Here is a 16,903-nt window from a genome sequence, read left to right as displayed (position 1 = left end):
GATGTAGTCCATACCCACATCCAGTGTATCGCATGGTAAAATGAGGGCGGTGCTCACAAATAGGATCTTATGCAGGTCTGACTGAAGTTCCTATTGCGTACGTTAGGTGGATGCAACTTCTGCAAATTGCGAACGGCTCCATATCCAGCGTGCAAGCTTTCTCTTCGAGGTGGTTGTCTGTCTTGGGGACAGCGTCCCTGCCATGGCACGGGAACGTATGACAAGTCGCGAGGGGACGACGAGAGCGTTTTTTGTTGAAAGAAAGGTGCGCAGCCTAAAGTGGCCTGAGTGAGATTGACAAACGTCCGAGGGGGCGAGGGGGCAGTTGACCTTCAGCTTGGAAACAAGTTAAAATGCTCTGCACATAAAATCACGAAGAAGGAACTAGTGCCTCGCAAGGTGAAAGCCAGCGCTCTTTCACGAAGGTTCCGGCAGGAAGAGTAGGGGGAGGGGTAGGTTGCTGTTAGCGGCAACACGGGCACTGCATACGTGTCTCATTTACTCCTGCTGCAAGTGTCTGCATCCCAACAGGGAGGAAAACCTTGCGATGAAGTCTCCGCGCCCAAGTGCGTGACTTTGGACAGCACGTGCGGACACAACTGCAGTGATGAGCGCGTGCGGGTGCCATGCTAATGTACAAGCGTTACCATTTTTTTTTTTATCTCAGTACCCTATTTCTTCTTGCTGTCCATTCACTGTCCCTTTCCTAATCAAAGCTTCATGCGTGTACCACAAAGCTTTTTATTTTTGCAATGTCTTCAATTAAATATTTATTGTGCTACTAATACTCTCCAGTGAAAAATGCACAGCGCAGTCATTCGTCTTTCCAAAACGGTGGCCCGTTCGCATGTAGGAGTAAAAATGGTGGGCCAATATAACAAAACACCTCCGACTATAATAAAGATTATTTACATAGAATGCATGCTTTTTGCTAACTAGGATACCAAAAGTCTAACCAGCATCAATCGTCATTCTATTCATTTCCTTGTAGATGAAATACCTCTGTACTGCTTCACAGAAAAAATTTCGCACAGTGCATATGCGCGGATAGGCTAGCTCAGAGGGGGCGAAGCGCTGTACAATCAAGTTAGCAATTCAAACACAAGGCCAAAACAGGTAAAAAAAGCAAGCATACATGCACTGGCAAATACATAAGATACCGCAAAAGCATAATAAAGACAGGAAACAAGAATTTACAATATTACAAATACCTGGAAGGATGAAAAATGCTCATCATAAAATGCAAGGATGTAATATGGCTGAGACGTAAGCTGAAAGTGGAATCTTGCCACATATGGCTGCCTGCTTTTATGAAGCCGGCCACATATTTCGCACATGCGCCATGTGTGATTCCAATGTCATTGTTTTTCTTCTTGCACCTAATAAAACTGCATGCAATTCCGTTGAGCCAATCGTATCATATAAAAATATTAAGCCTGGTAAATTTGCGTTCATTACACAGATGCTGCTTCAGCGGTGTCGAAGCAATTCATTATTCATTATAGTGAAGGACTTTTGTGATGTTTTTCGAGATACCGGCATCAGAAAAGCATACCAATTTCACTAACAACTTTGACCAACAATCCCTTCAAAATAATTGAACTCGTGCTAGACTGGAGCAATGAGTGGCTAATGATAATAAACGCAAGTAACTGCATATGTTGTTCCATCGTCGTCATTACCCTCTCCTGTTCCACTACCGCATATCTAACGTTCCTCTCAACCTTATCCAATCATACAAATACCTTGGTGTTCATTTTTGTCATGATCTATAGATCATGATATGACGCTTGAAATATGCGTATTCCATGTAAGCTTACATGGAATACGCATATTTCAGGCATGATATCATCCGCTAAAACAACACTAGGATTTTTAAAGTGTCATCTACGCTCTGCATCTCGGTATGTCAAGCTCCTCACATACAAATCACTAGATCAAAATTAGAATATAGATCTCCCATGTGGTCTCTAAAACAAGTATCTCTGTAATTCAATTGAAGCAGTTCAGAACCGTGCAACTAGATTAATTCATTCATTGTATTCTTTTGATATCAACATATCATCCTTAAAATCACAGTCCAACTCTTGCTCATCCATTGCTCCTTTATGTTTGTTTCACAAGTTTTTTTGCTCCGAGCCTTGGTAGGAACCCTACATCTGCATTCCTCCACCACGTATCGCGCCTATTTTCTTCATCATTCTTCCCCCGGACGATTATAATGGCCTTCCCCGAGAACTTGCTGCTCTTTGTTTCTTGGAAGTGTGTACTTGTGCAGTGAAAACCTTATTTTTGTATAACTATTTATTCTGTTCTTGTGTGCCTTATGTAATACTCTCTAATGAGGGTCTTATTAAAATGAAACTAGGGCTTTCGTAGACGGTGTAATGGAGAGGCCAATATGGGGGAAACAAGGGTCATGAAATTGCATTGCCAATATTGGTAGCTCATCGGTGTACTCTCGAGGAGTGGCATCACCAATACTGGGGAAAGATAACACAGGTTTTATGTAGGACTAGGATTTGCCAAGAGGTTCTCGATATTAGGCTGCCGCCTTATGCTGCTTGGGTCTTTCGTGATATTGATTTGCCCTTAGTATCCAAATATATATATTTAATGTGTGTTTCTAATAGGTCCAGATATCACAGGAGTTCCGTGACTGAATCTGTTCTTTTATATCAAAAGCAGATATTAATTCAGTAATGCAGATTCCCGGAGCACTATGTCACATTTGTCCGTTTCCGAATATTATCTTTGATACATGAAACCTTTGTGTAAAATCTTTGAAATTAGCTTGAAACATTAAAAGCGCATATCCCAGAACATATACTAACATATTTATGAAGGTGGTAATCAGGCTTATTGCATGAAGCAAATGTTGTGGCAGACCTGATTCTAGCATTTATTTTAATAACGCCAAGACCAGACACCCTTCACATTTATAGAATGTATATTGTTTCGTCCTGATGAAATTGCATGACTGTTGCTATAGTTCTGTCCAGAGACAGCATTTACTTGCATTGCAATTCAATCCATACCAGACGTTGCATTCCTTTCTAACCAAAACCTGGTGTCAAATGTCCCATCAGGTTTTGATCATTCTGATCAGACTAGCACCAGCATATACCATTAGGGCATGTACGATGGTGTATTGCTGCATGGCTTATTTTTATACCCTTTCCATCTCAAGCAGTTAGGTTTAGACTATTTAGGTTAGGTTTACTGTCCGGAACTCAAGTACCAGTTGCTGTTGCCTAGTGTCAGACTGACAAAACATTACTCATCTCAAAATGTTCAAATATTTGTTGCTGCATGACTTTATTTTATCAGGTTTGTTGCATTTAAGGGGTCATGACAGCTAACAGCTGAGCATAAACTGATTATTGCATTTCACTCCTCGCACGTTAAATTATAAACCCTCGAAATTTGAGCTCATTTCGTATAGTAAATAGATTTAAAATTAATTTTTAATAATAATATCGGAATCTGCTTTCTGGTCTGGCAACTATTGGCCGCTGACGTCACGGGATGCATATTGCCGTTCCCCGAAAACTGCAGCAACGGAAGAGGCGACTGCGTCGCTCAAAAATAAAACACAACCTTACGTTTTGTTCGAGCATGAAGCGCAGTACGGAAACTGAAATGCAATATTAATAAAATAGTTTTCTGGATTATAATTGCTTACTGTAAATAGCGTAATACATCGGAGGCGTTCATCGCGCTATCTTTGGTACGTTGAATAAGTTAAATTGAAAAATTGCCACGGTGTAAATCCGCAAAAAGAGTTTAAAGCGTGTTAAAAGGCGATTGTTGCTGAGAGCTGTCATTGGACGCAACCTAAAGGTAACCTACACTCACTGAAGACAGGAATTGATAACGGTGAAGGTAATTTTATAGTGTAGTATTAAGAACAAAAAAGCATCGTATTATGCTACCTAAAGGGGAACATGGCCCAGGAAATATGGTTGTAATTTATTTTAATGTTGTGAATTTAAAAAAAATCACACATACAGGAATCGAACATACGTCTTACAATCAGGAATGTGGTGTCAATCCACTGCGCCACAGAAGCGACGGCTAGTGCGGTCTTTAAATGCATTCTTATTTGTTTTGATTCAACATAGTAAAGATGGCGCGATGGACGCAGCTAGTATGATCAGGGGATTACTGCAAGCAATTTTAATCCAGCAAACTATTTTATTTCATGCTCATTTTAGTTTATGTACTGCAATGTATACCTAAAAAAAACATATAGCTTTATTGACTTCCTTTTTGTTGGGTTTTATTTTTTAGCGATGCCACCCGGGGGGGCACTTCCGTTGCTGCAGTTTTCGGGGAATGGCAATATGCCGAGATATCATCCCCATGTCGTCTGCTATTCGCTGTGTCGGCTGCACTTTTGTGCGCACGCCATAAATGGTGGTCATCGAGTTTGTTTGTTTTTTTTCTTCACCAAAGCTATTTTATTCACATATTCTCATTTCTCTTGACAAGCCTTCACTATAATATGCGACCTTAATGATCCTCGGACTTGTTTTGGGCTTTGTCTAGAAATTGCCGAGGAGGCCGAAGTTGACGGGCTCATGCTGTATAATTTAGGCATACGATCAGAAGCATATTCTTACGTTATGAGAGTTAGCTTGTTTTAGCAACCAGTGCCCCCGCATATAAAAAGGCACTTGTCCAGCGTTTCCTTTGGCCGTGTACATGTGCCGCAAAAGTGGGGAGTGGTTAGTGTTGTGTTGCTGATTGTTGAGCTATTGCCATCGCTCTTTTGGTCAAAAAACTGAGTAAATCTCAAACAAGCATACCTTGACGCGAGAGCATACCTTGCAACATTAGAGGAGCAGACAAAACTTTTGAATAATTTCGGCTTTCTTGTGCTGTCTGGGATGAAGCTCTCTTTGGGAGTGTCATTTTTTTTGTTTTTATCATGCATGAATCCACTTTGGTTCCTAAATATTCAAAAAAAATCTAAAGGCAGTCAAAGGTGTATGATTGTGATACTTCATTGCTGGTGTAAATAAATTAAAGTGCTTACAATCATTATATAAACATCTTAAATGGCCCCCAGATTTTTGCTTAATAAATTGCAGCTGATAAAGCCTACATGTGCTGTTCCCAAGGACGCGGGATCGAATCCCGGCCTCGGCGGCCGCTTTTCGATAGAGGCGAAAAGCAAGGTGCCCGTGTGCTGTGCGATGTCAGTGCACGTTAAAGAACCCCAGGTGGTCAAAATTTCCGGAGTCCTCCACTACGGCGTCTCTCATAGCCTGAGTCGCTTTGGGACGTTAAACCCCACAAACCAAACCAAACCAAACCATCTCCTCAGGCAAAGCTCAGCGAGAAAGATTTAGCTATGTGTAAGTGAAGTTCTTGCTTTTTAATAGTTCAGTGAATTCAAATAATTGAGGTGATGGTGTCCCTATTACAGAATGCTGAAGTTCTCGGCATAATTGTGCTGTTGCTGCACAGAAATGATTCTCCAATGGGAACAGTACCAGTTCTCGTTGCATTGCATCCTCTTTGTATTGTTTTTGCTCTCCAGTGGTGTGTGGCATTTTTGAGGCAGCGGTTTCTAAGGGCTTTTTTCTTTTCTTGTAGGTGGATATTCCAAAACTGGACAAATATTCTGTTTTAGTGAGCGTAAAGGCGTGTGGCTTATCCTGCAATGAAGACAAAGTAAGTGGCATTTTCTTTTGTCATTTGACTGCTTTTAATTCCTGCTCTTGGAAATAAGATAGTCGTCAAATTCTGATCTAATGTTTGGCTGAAATTCTTTGTATTTCTGCTACTATTTCTTTGCTTTAAATGTAAGCGTATGTACAATAATCTAGTGAAGAATGTTTTTATTTTTTGCATGTATGAGGCTTATACGCTGTGTGGTGTCCACGTGGTTTTGAGTTCTTTAGCATGCTACTCTAGATTTGAGCAGATACAGTTGCGGGAAATTGATGCCTAATCACATAAACGATGGTCATGCGTAGGTGCAAGCTTGTTCTTTGACATGCACCTAATTTCCTTTTCAAGGTTTTAAAAGTCCTCTACAAGGACCAGTCCAAGATCAAGTATCCAGTTTGCTATGAGGTGGCTGGTGTGGTCGTGGAGGTTGGAGACTGGGTGACTACTGTGGACTGTGGAGATGAAGTTGTTGGTATGTTTCTGGGCTGTGAAAGGGTGTGGAAACTTATGGGCTTTAGTCAATGAAATTTTAGCAAGTTTCATCATCATTCTCTGCTGACTATTTGGGAGCTTTTGTGCTTGTACTATTCTTGACAATTTAGCCTTAATAATCGACTTTCGTGCCTCATTTTTCTCTTACTTTTGTCGAATGTGGCATTCGCTTGAATGGAGATCGCATGTTTTTCTCAGGGTTTCCAATTTCTTTCTCACTGTTCTAGGTTTGATTCCTTTGGACTATGGCCAGTCCGGATGCGCTGAATATGTCCGTCTCAGTGAATATGATGTCAGTGAGTATGCTGTTTCTTAAAATCATTTTGTATAATGTAAGCTTATACCCCGGTCAGACGAGCAAGTTTAGTGTCACTTTCAACGAGTGCACTCGCGTTTATTGTCATTCGCATCGTGTCACATGAACTTTAATGACACTCGCTGCCAAACACACTCAGCGTGAAGTGAGTTTGGCGAACTCACACTTTGTTTGGCAGGCGAGTGTGTAGTCTTGACAGCAGGGCAGTGACATATCACTCATACATTTTTTGAGAATTACAATGTTTTGAAATGTTTATGTAATTTCATGAACGTTTCTAATAATAGGCAAGAGATTTAAGCTGTCACCACCTGAAAACGATGCGCGTACACATGAATAGCTACCCTCGCTCTCAGTGCTTGCGCTAAGGCGAAGGCATTCGTCTGCTGCTGCACTTCGATAGTATGTGGTATCTCAAGCTGCATCAACGAAGTTGGAGTTATTTGTAACCCAATCTCTAGAAAGTCGTCGCTTAACAGGCAGCATTTCGCTCAAGCGCCAGCCGGAGACACCACCGCTTTTTCTCCCGCAAGCCGCCAGCGCCAAGCTAGCACCTTTACGGCGCATCCTGCCTTGCTGTCACCGGCGTCAGAAAAGTGTGCGAGAATTTCATTATGAATAAGAGGGCGCAGACGGAACATGGACTCGGAGAAGAATACAAGACAAGCGCAACAAGCGTTGTTATATTCTTCTCTGTGTCCATGTTTCGTCTGCGCCCTCTTATTCATCATGAACAGCTTGCAACTAGCCCAATGTTCCATTTGCAAGAATTTGTTTTTCCCGTAAATAATGATCCCTGAAGTAAAGCAATGTCAGTAATTAATCCTTCTTGGGGATCTTTGACCTATACCGAGTCACTAGTAGGTGTAATTATAGCTACACAAGCAAATTTCTGCTCACAACTTCATAGCCATCATCGCCGGTGGCGCGGCGCAGCTCACCCTTGCAGTACACGTATACACTATCTAAGTCGTCGTCGATTTGAATTGCACCTGACTCTTATTATGAACAGACAGCAAGGTTGACAACAGGGAAGTGCCTCGAGTGAGCCATATATCCTATTAAGTTGGCCATACAAAAGCACCGCCCACTGATACTTCGATGTGAAACAAACTATAGGCCTAGCGACGACCACGGAGGAGCGCCGCATGGCCAAGCGCTACTTGCACCGCGCGCTCTGCCGTTCACGGGCGCTCGCGGGCGGTACTACAGCGGAAAGCTAATAGCATCCGGTGCTGTGGACGCTGTGAACTTCTCGCCTACTTTCGTGATGCTGCGGAAACCGGACCTTTTTCGACGTTGTGTACAACGGCAAGGAAATGCTGTGAAGGCTTGACGATGTTACCGTACGTGGGTGCTGCGCCGCTGGACCTTTTAGGCTGCATAGAAGCGCCGTCGGACATGACTTCGTGTGAAAAATGCATGCTGCTCTGAATCATACTAGCTCGATACCTTTTCGCGCTCGAACACCGGTGACTCTGCTCCATATGCATACTCGCTACCGGCATTTTCTCGGTTAATGATGGAACTCGAAGTCGCAAAGCTAAGTTCGCAATAATCGCGGTTAGCAGTGCAACTATATAGCATAAACAAGGTCGGTTTTGCATGAACAGCAGTAACCATGCACGGTAGCAAAAGGCGTGGTCAAGCTAACATGCCCGTGTGATAACGCAATGTTTTTTTTTTAGTCAAATCCATGTACTCAAATGCACAAATAAACTGTATATTAGCTTGGGGTCATCTTGCTTGCAATACAATTAAATGTTAAGGTACTTCCGTGAAAACTAATTAATTCCGACATAGGGCTAGAGCATCCGCATCGCCACTGCCGTCATTTCAAAATGACACTTGATTTTGCCGTGTGACAGCGAGCACCAAAAGTGTCATTCTTCCTAAGGCACTAAACTTGCCCGTGTGACTTGGCTATTACACTCTGATTACTTGCCAGGAAAAAGACATCTAGAACGAACATTGCTACCTCATAAATCTTTCAGGTTTTGAACCTCCAGCTTTACATCTGCAAATTTTTGTGGTGCAGCCACTAATATAATGGGTGCATTGGTTTTGTGATGATTGTGTAAAAAAGCAGCATTACATTTAACATGAATTGATTGCATTGCTATTGAAAGTGCAAAAATTTTGTATCAGGATCATACTTCTAACCATATTTCATCTGGTCACATACTTCCGAAAGCATCAATGTATTGATTTTGCCTCATTTGCCAAAACAAGGCTGCTCTTCGCATCCAGAATATCTTATTCTTTTTTTTTTTTTTGCATTGTTCAACCTTGCAACTCACAGTCATATCTATAACACTGCGCAAAATAGTTCTTGGACCGAGCGTTTCTGCTGCGCAACATACGGAAATCAATCTATCATTTTGCATTGCCGCCCTCCTGAACGCGCTTGTTCATGTTGGTGTGGATGCGAGCACACAATCTGCATGATCACTTTTCACTGAATTCTATTGCCGTGCATCTGTTTCCTGGAACTTCCGAAGCGGTGCCTCTATTTTTCATTCATATTTTTCACTGGATGCATTCATCGCACCATATCGTTCTCAGTGTTTATGCTTTTCATGTGTTTTTATTTTTTCTATAGATACACTGGGGGGTAGTGATAACGCGTTACCTCTTGTACTCCTTATATTGTTACCCATCACTTATGTCTCTTGTGTAATCTTTGGCATTGCACTTTGTATTTAAAATATTTTTGCACAACCATGACCTCGTTTTCTGTGCTTTTATATTTTTTAATGTTGCTGAACTATACCAATGGAGGTGGGTTTCGTCAAGCTGCTTTTTGCAGCTTTTATCCGTTGTCCCCTTTTTTAGAAGAGAAATGAAATTTTATTTATTTATTGTGAAGTGCAAAACATTGTCTTGTGCCCTGCTTCAACTAGCCCAAATACTACACACTGTTCTGACTGAGCTGCTTTATGTCAGGCAAAAAGCTGTCTTACCCTGATGCTGGTGTACTGAAATACTTAAACCTAGCCTCAACAAAGGTGGGTGAAGGATGGTGTGATTTTGTGTGTGTGTGTAGTTCTGTATTGCCTCTTCACAGCTGGCGTTTCGCTGTCTTGAAACTGGAGCACCAGTCCAGGTTGTTCTTTTTTTTGCAGCAAAGAAGCCGCAGAATGTGAGCTTTGTGGATGCTGCTGGCTGCATTGGGGATGCAGTGAAGGCATACACGGGCTTGCACTACCTTGGGCGCCTGACCAGCGGTGACACAGTGTTGGTGATGGACGGTGCATCCTCGTTTGGAGCTACTGCCATTCAGCTGGCTCAGCACTGGGGTGCCAAGGTTAGTGCACTGGTCGTATAGTGCATGTTTGGCCTGCTGTACTACACCAAAGGCCTCAGGGTTAGCCGTGCATGGTTGAGCCGATACTGAGTGTAAGGCCCCTCGGCATACACCACTTTGATCCCAGCTTCCCGCAGACGACACCTGAAATCTGCAGTTGCCTTTTCCTCTTTATCTTTCACTTTCCTACCTTCTTTCATATAACTTTCCTGTGTTCTCCTTCTTTCTTGGTCTTTCCCCTCTTCCAGGCAGTGAGGGTTAACCTGATGTGGCAGACCACCTGAGTTCTGTCATATTTGGTTATAGTTATGGTGTAAGTGGAGAAATATGGGAGAGGCCTTCGCCCTGCAGTGGGTATAGTCAGGCTGATGATGATGATGATGGTGTAAGGCTACATGTAGAGTCTTCGAAATTCCTGTCGCATCCCCTCGTTGGGCTCCGTGGTGGGCGGCTGACACCATGGCCAAATCAAAAATGTGTTTTTTATGGCTCCTTTATTTTCCAAACATGGTCGTCCTCCAAAAAGATGGCAGACCAACTCAAATATCTCAAGTTCCTAATAGAGGCGTGTACGGGCCGGCCTGAAAGCCCGTACCAGGAGAGAATATATGCATCAGCCAGGCTGGACCAGACACAGTGATTCCGAGTACACGCAACTTTTACAAAAGCACTAATATGGCAATGTTGCGACGGGTGTCTCGATGCACAACCTTAGCTATTTTCCTGCTCGTCATGAATGGTTCTTTGCTAGCCATCATCGACCGAGCAGAAGGGTCGCTTGTGGGCTATTGAATTTCCACTTTCATGGCTCCCGCTTGGTCACACCAGCGCAGACGTTTAGGCGTTTAGGTATCCGTTTGAAATTCGCTCCGTCACAGTTGTCTCTGTTGTGGCTTGCTCCTGGCCTCGACATAGTCCCACTGAAAATGGCACATAGCACCTAGTCAAAGCATCAGTGCAATGGTGGAGTCTTGTGCTTTGAAGGGCATAAGGTGAACAAGACGAGCCCACTGGGCACATTCGATTTTCCAGTCTCGGACTACTTGCTAACAGGTCCCAGCTTCCGCTCTGACAGGAAGCAGCGTGATGGTCACATGATCTTGCAGGCTCGTTCCAATGTTTGCTTTCAACGGACGATCATGTCACCAGGACTCAGTTCTTTCGCAGTAACGCCGCACTCACGTTCATCCTTTGACACAATGTGTAAAACTAAAAATAGATAACAGAGGAGGTGCCAGTCAGTGAGTGATTTTTGCAAACGGAGCGTAACATGTGTGAATGCGAAGCGTTTTACAGAACTCTGTGCAGGGTTGGTTTGCCGTTGCTATTAGCGAAGTTCCTCCAAAGACCCAGCTCACTGCATTTGAAAGCCAACGAAAGCATTTGAAAAGACATTTACAATAAGCGTTAGCTGCTTTAGTACACAGCGGTTCGCATGTGACGCTTCAGCCCTGCGTGTCGAAAAGATTGCAAAACAGCTGTGAAGAACTTGACAGCACGAACAAAAATCAGTGTTCGGGGCTCTGGACGCTTCCAGCTGTAGAGAACATAAGACATGAAAGCGAAGATGCATAGCTAGAGCTTGTGTCATTATTTAGCGCATAATATCGTCTGCAGGAACACGAAAAATACTCAGAATGCACTTGGAGTCTAACTCAATATGGCCGCCGGCTCAGGAGCTTTACTTGTGGGCGGGCTTCTGGGGTGCCCGAGGAAAAACGAACGCTGGACAGCTGTCAGCAAGTAGTCCCAGACAGTCCGGGACTGATAATCGAATGTACCCACTGAGTACGTGGCCACAGAATCAATCCCTAGCTAAAAGTCTGAGCCAGCACGCTTTTGGAGAAGCAAGGCTGTGTACACAAAACTTGCTCTTATTGCCAAGGATGTACTTATTAGTACTTATTAGAAGCAGAAGAAAATTTAGCCTTGCCATATTGTTTTTCTAGGGGCGTTGCAAATACCTCAAGCCTTCTTCGATGCATAAGTCGTTATTTTTGCATACATTCGAACCCGGATATATATATATATATATATATATATATATATATTGAACTCGAAGGGGATCGCGAAATAGTTCTTTATATTGATAATCCGATATACAGACATCTGCTTGAGACGTCGCTTGTGATCATGAAAAAATGAAAAATGTACAGTATTCGTCGCGTAATCAACCCACTCGCGTAATGAACTCACCCTCCACTTTTGCCATCGAGACTTAGAAAAAAAAAAAGCATTAGCTGATGGCATGTCCCTCCGTTTTGGCCGTCGCACCCACAGCTCATTTATTGGCAGCACGCCAAGATGCTGCGCAACAATAGCGTCGTGGCGTGTTTATCTTTTGACTATACTTCTGATGTTAGCTCTTGCGGTAGTGGGAGTGAACTTGGCAGAGTGCCTGTGATGGCTTGATTGCACAAGCCTGGTTCAATTTATCACGTCGCGTTTGGGGCGAGTGGAGTCCGCTGCCACAAAATCAGTGGAAAGCGTGTTAGCTTCAAATCCCGTTTGAAGCGAACAATGCTAAAAGCCAGTGTCATCGCAGCTTACCGCATGCTTTCGTTGATTCATAGATGCAAGGATGGACGACTCTTGCAAAACAGAAAAAAAAAAACCTGCTGCTTCTTAACGTCCACAGCTGCCATAGCTTACACAACGCTGCACTTTAAGCACGACGACAAGGATGGACGCAAAAGGAAAAAAGAAAAATGTGCCACTTCCTAATGTCCCCAGTCACCACGCTACGCCGCACATTCAGTATGGCTTAAGTCTCTTGGTGAGAAGAAAGTACTGCCACACTTTGTACTTTGTTGCCGCCGCGTCACCTCCTCTCTACCTCCTCTGATTCCGAGCTCCGCGCTTCGAGCGCTGGCTGCGTGCTTCTGCTCGATGGGCTCCGCTTCATGCTGATTGGTCTCCCTGGCTGTCCCCGGAGTCGCCCATGGTTGCGCGTGCGTTTTTGCTTTCTTTGTCAAGTTTTTGTTTTTCTTAGCTGTTTTTCACCGGCTCAAGCCAAGGAGATCTTGCGCACGTGGTTTCTCATGTCACGTCCTCTGCAGACGTCACTCAGTATATCTCTCATCCGAATTCTATTAGAATCAGTGTTCAATATGTGCAAAAAAATTTTCAATATGTGCTGGAGCTTGCCGACATTGTATTCCTGTAGCGTCTACAGAAAATTAGTGTTAAAGGGGTAAAATTGCAGCCCTCTGGGGTTAGTCTGTGTCCTCACTAAAGGAAACCTTCTGCAAGAGGGGAAGAATTTTCAGGAACCGAAGAGAATTCATGGTAAACTCTTGCTGCTGTAGGTGATCACCACAGCGAGTTCCGATGATGAGATCCTCTACCTGGAGGGCCTCAAAGGCCAGGTTGCCCGGGTGATCGACCTCCGCAAGACGGACAATGCTGGCTCTGGCTCAGACTTCCGCCCTGGTTATGTGATTGGCAGCAGCAACAACGACAACAACAATGCCAACAATAATGTGGGCGGCAACACTTCCATGCTTCTGCCAGCCTGCATGCAGGTGACGCGTGCACTCACTGCTGTTTTTCTGGACAACTCGTAATGTGTTGCTGACAGTGTTAATTTGGAATTTAATCACACAGTTAATAACAGAGAATGTGAGTGGCGCTTTCAGGGTGCATATTTGGTCCCCACTTAACTATTTTGAAATTGTGAAAAAACTAGGAGATTCTGAGAGGTTCAGGAAAAAAACGTTTTTAGAAATGCAGTATTTTAACAGGCCTCAAGTAAAATATATGGAAACGTGGCTATTTAATTGCTTTTTCACACTTACAAATAATATTTATCTTCAGCTTGCAGAACAAATATATTTCACTGAAATCCTTTGAAAAAAAAAAGTTTACTTAAGGGGAGATGCTACTCGAAGACACTTTTTCTTTAATATTTGACTTAGAGCTATGAAACTCTGGTTAATAATTCACTTTTTTATGCTTATTTCAAATCTGCAGTTAGTTTTATTGTAAGTTGCATAGTTTTTGTTCTGTTCAGTGACAGTGTGTAAAATATACACTCTTTTGCCCCCCTTCTTTGTCATACTAAACTTCCATAAACACACATCGTTGACGGCTCATCTTGATCCATATAAACTGTAGAGTGCCAAAAACTAATAATAAAGTACATATAAAGTATGCTAATGACGTGAAAAATTTGAACCTGGCAAGTCTACATTGTCAAGACACCACCATGTGGTAATTATTTTTTTTTTGTAAATATTTGATCAGTATTTATTCGTGAAAGAGATAACGGCACTCCTCACACCTCAGAGAAAATGTGTGCAAAATTTCATTCAGATATGAGCATCAGAAGTACCAAAAACATGAAGGGCAAATGCTGAAAATTGCCCAAAATTGCATTTTGAGAAAAATGCATTTGAAGTTAAAATTGCATCTTTATTTAAAAAAGAGGGCTTCAATTCCAATCAAACTTTGGAACAAAAGAACAAAATTGTCCATAAAGCAGCCACTGGCACTAGAAACTTCCTGCAGCATATGTCGCTCTCTCATGACCCTTGCGAGTGGACTTCGACATGCGCTTTTTTTTCTTCAGTGTGCGGCGATTTGTGTTCGCTTCCACAGTCAGCTTCAAGGACATTTGTTTCTGCAGTGTTATTTCTCTGGATGTGCCAAGCTATGATGCATTGGCTTGTGGAGTCCAATAATTAAGGAAAATCGCACTAGCTGCTCATATCCAATTCCTATAAAACAGGCCGCCACAGCAGCTTTGACGTTGACGGCGAAGCTTTAATCCGAGCTCCCGCTGTCAATCTCTGCTCGCATCCTTGCTCGCATCCCTGCACGCCATAACTCGCCGCAATCAGTATGTCGTGGAAAGCACACATTGCGGGCAGGCAGAGTTCTCGCAGAGTAGTTCAAGAAACGAAGCGAGTCTGCGCTTTGTAGCCGGTTCCCGAATACTGGAAGTCCGGAACGCTGGCTTGGGCAAATCGCGCCGCCCACAAGAATGTTCACCGCTGCTAAGTCAGTAACTACAGATGACGCCTCATCGCAGGTTATTTCCTCACCTTAGAAATGCCCAATCTTTTTTTCCGAGGCACTCACACAATCTAACGCCGCTTCAAATTCCTCGGAGGCATCTGAAACGCTGGAGGGATCGGCGTCGGTTCCACTAGGCCTAACTGCCACAGGTCGAGTTGTCACTGGATGAGCCTTCTCTCTCGATTTTCGCCAACGTCCGCTATATTTGTGAACAGAACGGTATTTCACTCCTCGGTGACTGCGCTGGTTCAATTGTGCCTCATCCATGACGAAGATAAAGTTGCCGAACGATCGTCACTCGGAAACGCACCTCGACGTAGCATGGAGCCAGCAAGTGGGCTTCGCCACATGCGCGCGCGCGGCGGCCAATGGCGAGGCTTGATTCGTACCACGTGATTTAAAAACCAGTCGCAGCGCTCGAAAAACGCGACGTAGGCATGCTTTTTTTTTATTATTACTTGCGTTTTAGACGCCGGGCAACTGTGGTGATTGGGAGAATGCGGCTTGGCTGATCTCCTCACGTGATCCGCAACGGCGATCAACTGCGCTATGCCGACCGCGGGACGCTCGAAGATAGCATACTTTCGGTCATTTAACCGCCACCGTGTGCTCTTTAAACGTAATTTCAGCCCATTTCCTGTTTAAACTCAGCTTTGATTTTTATTTTCATGAAAGTAGAGATACTAAACTTGACAAAACAAGTAAAAACAAAAAATCAGTCATTTCCGAAAAAACCCGCGTTTTTCGACCCGCATCTCCCCTTAAAGGCCCGTGTAAAACAAGAAATGCTAATGAAAAATTACGTACTGCACCAACTGCAGTACACTGTTTCATTTCTTATTTTTGAAAGTGTAGCTTGTGTATCTAAGTTCTTTTTCTGGTGTGAACTCTTTTGGGACCGTGGAAAATAAGCAGGTGTGTTTGAACAGGTTTGAAAAAAAATATGATAATGAAATGAAGTAGTTTCATGACTCTGCTATCACAATGCTATAATGTATTTATTTGAGCAGCATTTTCAATTACATACAGTTTTTTGTTCCATCTTTATCCATAACATGAAAAATCTCAGAACTTGTTGAAAAAATAATCCTGAAATTGGAGAAAGGTAAAAATATAAAAATAATAAAACTGCAATAAGGATACGTCAAATGTACAAAATATGCTGCACTGTCTTTTTTCGTAATGTGATCCGGCTTGTAATCAAAATTTAAAATCTGCTCTGGAAACTGTGCTCTTAAAGTTGATGCTGCTGAAAAGGCTTCGCACTCAGATGGGTATTAAGCAAGGGGTGATATTCTCATAAATGCTGCTCTGCTTAGTTGTATATGGACAAAGGAACTGGACAAACGCTGAGTTGCGCTTAACCTCAACATTTGTCCAGTTCCTTTGTCTGTGTAAACTAAGCAGCGCAGCATTTATGAGATGTTCCAACTAGCCCAGTCTCAAGCACTTCTTAAGGGGTGGTATGCCCCGTATGCTCAAGAATAGGTTGAAAATACACTTTCATCATCCAGGCTAAATCGGAGCTCATGAAGCTGTGATGAAAAAGCACAAATGGTGCCAGATGTATATTGTATCCTGACCCGAGCTCGACGCCATTTTTGTCTTCATTTCAGACCACCCCGCTCCGAATAATTATTCCTCCGGCCAAAAAAAAAAAAAAAGGGCAAACCACGTGGAAACTGCAGCAGCAGTTGTTGTCATGCCCAGATACAAAGCTTCAGTTGGGAAATGTGGCCGATGGGGTGGTCCCAAAAGAGTGAAATAAAAACCCATTTGGGTACTATAGACTGTGCTGCCTGAAGCCATAATATGTAGGCAGCTGTGCTTACCGTTCTTCAAAAGGCTTTTTTCATGCTAGGATAGTTTGCAAAGGGAGATCTCCATTTCAGGAATCCGGAGGCCTTGGCATAGACCTTGTGCTGGACAGTGGTGTGATGCAGTTTGCCGAGACAAGCCACCGCATCCTATTAAGGGAGGATGCCTATGAGCATCTAGTGCCAAGCAAGCATGACATTGTCTCCTGCCTTGCAGTTGGCGGCCGCTGGATCACCTCCAAAAGCGATCTGCAGGTCAGGCCTTAGTTT

At 43.3% G+C, this 16,903-nt stretch overlaps 1 protein-coding gene across 2 annotated transcripts in view; it reads left to right on the top strand.

The window, feature by feature from the left end:
• Positions 1 to 16,903, top strand: part of LOC146207092 (ferry endosomal RAB5 effector complex subunit 4-like) — a 50,118-nt gene that overhangs the window by 12,909 nt on the left and 20,306 nt on the right. Inside the window, exons 2-7 of one of the 2 annotated variants that reach the window (XM_084598538.1) lie at positions 5,605 to 5,682; positions 6,031 to 6,154; positions 6,402 to 6,470; positions 9,616 to 9,797; positions 13,106 to 13,321; positions 16,709 to 16,888. In XM_084598538.1, the coding sequence (XP_084454664.1) occupies positions 5,605 to 5,682; positions 6,031 to 6,154; positions 6,402 to 6,470; positions 9,616 to 9,797; positions 13,106 to 13,321; positions 16,709 to 16,888 (849 nt within the window). The remainder of the gene's footprint in view (positions 1 to 5,604; positions 5,683 to 6,030; positions 6,155 to 6,401; positions 6,471 to 9,615; positions 9,798 to 13,105; positions 13,322 to 16,708; positions 16,889 to 16,903) is intronic. The other variant, XM_084598618.1, reaches the window with a different exon arrangement.

The sequence above is a fragment of the Amblyomma maculatum genome, chromosome 1 (assembly GCF_055883805.1).
Source record: "Amblyomma maculatum isolate TAMU_Amacu chromosome 1, ASM5588380v1, whole genome shotgun sequence".
In the NCBI taxonomy this organism is placed as follows: Eukaryota; Metazoa; Arthropoda; class Arachnida; order Ixodida; family Ixodidae; genus Amblyomma; species Amblyomma maculatum.
This window is presented reverse-complemented; position numbering and strand designations above follow the sequence as displayed.